We start from the raw sequence: 5,411 nt of genomic DNA on the forward strand, positions 1-5,411 counted from the left end.
AGAGTGTTCGGAGACGTACACAATAACTGCACTAGAAATAATACAGACTTTGTCCTTGATAGATGCAATACTAGTCAGATGTTAAATTCTGTACTCAGCAAGGGACTTATTGAATTTAATAAGTTGCCAACTGAAATCAAAATCTGTGATAATTTAAACCAGTTTAGGAGGCTATTGAGAAAATTTATCAGTGTGTGAATATCTTATTTTATTTTTATTTTTATACATGTTAACATTTTATTCTTAGTTTTCATTGTTTCATAGATTTCATTTCATTTTTAGATATTTTTAAACAGTAATTTTTAGTTATTTTTACGTTTTATTTATACATACTTTGTTTTATCATTCGTTTTACCTTCATAATTTATTTGCTTTAATATAATTATTTATTTTTTTATTTTTATTGATTTAAATTTTTAAGTTTTTTTTTTTAAATATGTATTATATTATCTATATTATGTATTACATTTTGTAGCTCAAGCTAAATAAATACATTATTCTTATTCTACATGTTTTTAGATGGGTTGTATTCTCTGCATTCTGGGATCGATTGTTATAGTGATCCATGCTCCACATAGTGAAGAATTTGAGTCGATCGATGAATTGTTTAAGAAGCTGATTGAAGCAGATTTTCTCTATTATGTATTTATAGTTGCTGTGATCATCATTTCAATAGTGTTCTACATAGGACCGAGATATGGAACAAGATATGTAGCTGTATATGTAGCGTTGTGCTCAGCTACAGGAAGTTTGACGGTCATGTCCTGTAAAGCTATGGGTTTGGCAATTAGGAGTGCTGTATCAGGTAAGAGAGATCGCTTTTTATACGGATTTGTAGGATTTGTAGTACAAAAGTAGCAATTTTTTATTTAAAAACAGATACAGACTATATCATCAAAAGAAATAAATTCCGTAATAAATAATGGGGAACGTGTTCGAAAAGTGATCGATAAATATTTTTGTATAAGAATTTTTTCTTATCAGAAACTTATACAGAGTATTTATGTCAGAATTGCCAATCTTAAGTTTCGGTATTTTTATTTGAAGGTTAAATCCAGGACCCTACATATTGTTCAATTTTTTAGTCAGAACTTTCTAAACATATCCTTCTTCTTATACTTATTTTCAACTTTTTTTGGAAAGTGAGGTAAGCTATATTTATTACAAAGAAGGAAGATACTTTCTTAGAAGGAAGTCTTCTCCACAATTTTATATGTATAAAATTAAATTTTAAAAAAGAAAAAGGGTATAGAATCCAGTCTAACTGCTTTACCATCTTTTATGTCCCTTAATGCAATTAATATATCATCCATCTTAACCTGATTAATTACCATTTCATGAGCATTAAAAATGTATGGGATATTGGCGTTGGATTGACGTTGCCAACCCAACGTCATTTGAGTAAAAACTATCAAAGTAACTGGCAAAAGCATGACAAATTTTATTTCTATTATTAAATACTTCATTAGAAAGATACTTGAGTTGGGGATATGAACCGAGCTTTTCTTTGAATTAAAAAAGGTTCAAAAAGATTTGGAATCAACACTTATGTTACGTTGAATTTAAATTTTGTACGCATTTTTAATTTACTTTTTACGTTTTCAATTTGTAAGTATATAGGGTGGGCCATCGAAAACGTACCTCAAGCCATTAAAGGGCGGGAAAAAACCTTTCGGCAAAATCCGAAAATACGTCAAGTATGTTTGTCAGGGGGACAACTTTTGACATAAAAACCATTTCAAAAAACTCAACCCTCTAAGCGGGGGTCACATCCTCTAATTTTTTTCAGATGGGACGGGGGGTCAAGTGGTACCTCTTTAAAAGAGCCTTGTCATTCCCTATAGAACGCTGCTTAGTTTTTAAAAATCGAGTCACTCGTTCAAGAAATATGGGCCCTTGAAAATTAAACAATGATGTGTGATGAAAAATGCAAAAAGCGATCTACGCTTACCATGTTAATCAAGTAAATAATAATAATAATAATAAACGACTTTTTATTAAACTCGGCGAAGGGCAGCCAAAGCTGTTTGCTTAACCGAGCATACAGAAATCAGCAATACATAATATTATAAATTACATGGTATAAACAGTCCTAATTAGTTACAATAATTATGATAATGAGAAATTTACAAAATTCAATCCAAATATATTTAAAAGTTCACAACCCTGGTATAGAACTATATTTACTCAGCATAAACCCTTTTACGTCCTTCTTAAAACTTGACAAACTACAATTTTGAAGTTTATTATGCAACAAATTGTTATATAATTTTGAAGCAAGAAACGAAAAGCTACGTCGAAACATAGCTGTGCGATGCTTTGGTATATTTAAAAGGGTATTTTGACGTGTGATACGATCATGAGTGGAGAATCTAAAAGTTAAACGATCTCTAAGATACTCAGGCGCTCCACTAGAGATGATTCTATGAAGAAAGCATGCGAAGTGTACCGTCTCTCGATCCTGCATATTTAACCACTTGAGTGCAGGTAACTTGTATCTGACGTGATCACGGGCCTTTAAATTGTAAATAAAACGTATACATGAATTCTGCAAGCGTTGTAATCTTTTTTTTGATGTTACATCTAGGGCTGGGCCATACACAAAATCACAATAAGCAGTATGAGAGAGAACCAATGTTTCGCATAAAACCTTTCTCAATGGCAGTTCGAGTATATCTTTACTTTTGTACGGATTCCGCAATGACATATACGACCTTTGAAGGACCCTTGCCAATTGGCTGCGAAATCGTAACTTAGAATCAATTATGATGCCGAGATTCTTACATTCTCTCACGATCGGGATTGGAGTTTGGGATACATGAATAGCCAAATTATTCGTTGCCCACTCATGATCAGGACCAATGTATATTACGACTGACTTCAACGGATTCAGTCGCAACCCAATATTTTTAGAATATTCAGCTACTGACTCTAAACACTCATTCAATCGAAGAACAGCTTCGTCCGCATTTGCCTTAGAAAAACTGGTATATATTTGGGTGTCATCCGCGTATCGTTGAATTATACAATTGTTGACAATAGAATCCACGTCACACGTATAAATAATAAACAGCAAGGGTCCCAAAATCGATCCCTGTGGCACGCCTTTAGTCAAAGGCCTCAAAGATGATTTCCCATCCTCAAAACGCACTGACTGAGTTCTACCTAATAGGTAGCTTTCAAAAAAACGAATGGACGAAAGAGAAAATCCCAAGGAACTCAACTTAGCGCACAGAAGCTTGTGATCTATCGTGTCAAAAGCCTTGCTGTAATCAAGCAGAACCAGTGCTGTAGTATTACCCTTATCAGCTGCTTCATATATGTCGTCTAGGACGCGCAATAAAATAGATGTTGTACTATAGCCTTTACGAAAGCCTGATTGATTACGGCTAAGGAGAGAATAGTGCTTTAGATAAGTAGTCACTTGGGCGTAAATTAGTTTTTCCAGGATCTTAGAGCACACACAAACTTATAGGTCGTAAGTCAGAAAACGTTACTAGTTTATTATTTTTGGGCAAAGGAAGAACCACAGATGATTTCCACAGATCAGGGAATTGGCCACACAGAAGGCATTCATTAACAAGATGTGTAAGAAAAGGGACTATAACCAGGCAGCAAAGTTTAATTATTTGGATCGTTATACTATCCGACACACAGGCATTTGATTTAATAGTAAAAATTGCATTCAATACATCAATTTCTAAACACGGTGTAAACTGAAAACTGCTTGTTGGATGTATCTGTTTATATTTATTTATAAAAACGTCAGTGATATCTATCGCTAAAGCATCAACTGATTCTATAAAAAAATTGTTTATATCTTCGGGATTCCTTACATGATTTGGTATTGTTATATTGTGTTTTTGTTTCCCAAGATTATCTAGAGCTTTCCATGTATCTTTACTACTATTATGTCGCGCTACAAATTGTAAATAGGCCTTTTTCTCTTTTCGAACAGCATTTGTAAAATAGTTCCTGATCTCTTTATAAGCTTGCCAATCCTCTAGTTTTTTTGTTGGCTTATATTTAGATAGTGTTTTATTTCGCTCCCTTTTCATAATTTTTAATACATCCTAAAATACTCTAAGTGCTGTCCGCTAACGTTTATACAGTGATACAAATTATCTTCAAACCGTTGCCGAACGTTTAGAATCATTTGCGGTGTCACTTCGCGACATACGTTATTAATTCTTCTTCGCAACTCCGTGTAAACTACGGATTTTATGTGTTTACCCACAAGAAAAAATCAAAAGGACTTAAGTCGGGTGACTGAGAACATCCGACGGCAGTATTAACGTCTTTACATATATCTAAAAAGCTTCAATAGGTTTGCCTAAAAATTTCATATAACAAGATATTTTCTGACAAAAGATGACATTAATGTATATTTTAGAGTTAAATAATAACTTTTCACACACTTTTTAACACTCTATAAATTGCCTGAAAATGCAATTAAAGTTCTTGGAGATGTTATAGATCTCTCTTTTGCATCAGGTGAGTTACCTAGTTATTTTAAGATTGCAAATATCCCCCTGAATAAGGGTTTAGCCAAAGTCAACTAGCGATTCTATATTTGATTTTTTCGAGAAACTCTACCTGGCACTTAACGATCGGCAGGCTGTGAAACTACCCGACAGCGGCGGTGTTCTGTGACCTAACAAAACCCGTCGACTGTGTGAATCACAGAATATTTCTGCATAAGCTTAGAATTTATGGTATTAGGGGGAGAGCACTATGCTGATTTGAATCTTATTTGCGTGTTATGGAATTCCCGAAAATTGCGTACCACAAAACCCAATGCGAGTTTAGAGACAGATTCCACCTGATCCACAAAAATTAAGTTAGGGTCAAAACTTCAAATCAAATCGTTTATTTCCATCGACATCATAACAATGTATTGTCAATAAAAAATTACAATGCTAATAAAAATAGTATAAAATTACAAAATATGAAAGGAAATAAATTTAAGTAAATTTAGTCAATAAATCTACAGTTAAAGAACTCTGTCAACGAGTAAAAAGGACAGTTATCTAACATGGACCTAAGAGCTTTCTTAAGAGATGATTAAAAATGTTGAGTGATGTAATTTCCGGATCATCCTGTACCTGCGACAACCGGGTAAAACGGATGTATAATTATTAATCTGCATTTCGAGTTTTATAAAAATTAAGATCTCCAGATCTCATGTGGTTACAAAGATTTTTATGTACTTGACATGCGGACTCCAAGATATATATGTTAATTATAGTTAGGATTTTTTTCTTTTTTAAAAGTACCACGGCAAGTTTCTCTGAAGGAAAGTCTAAACATCGTACGTAAAATGCGCTTTTGATTTATTAGCCCTGTCCCAATACTGGAGGAATTACCCCAAGCTAATAAGGTATAGGATAGAGTGGAATGCACTACGGCAT

The 5,411-nt window shown here is 33.4% G+C and overlaps 1 protein-coding gene across 1 annotated transcript in view; it reads left to right on the plus strand.

The window, feature by feature from the left end:
* The window catches only part of LOC126742036 (magnesium transporter NIPA2), a 40,563-nt gene that overhangs the window by 18,969 nt on the left and 16,183 nt on the right, over nt 1–5,411 (plus strand). The window contains exon 3 of the mRNA XM_050448564.1: nt 520–805. Within this exon, the coding sequence (XP_050304521.1) occupies nt 520–805 (286 nt within the window). The remainder of the gene's footprint in view (nt 1–519; nt 806–5,411) is intronic.

The sequence above is a fragment of the Anthonomus grandis genome, chromosome 11 (genome assembly GCF_022605725.1).
Source record: "Anthonomus grandis grandis chromosome 11, icAntGran1.3, whole genome shotgun sequence".
Taxonomy (NCBI): domain Eukaryota; kingdom Metazoa; phylum Arthropoda; class Insecta; order Coleoptera; family Curculionidae; genus Anthonomus; species Anthonomus grandis.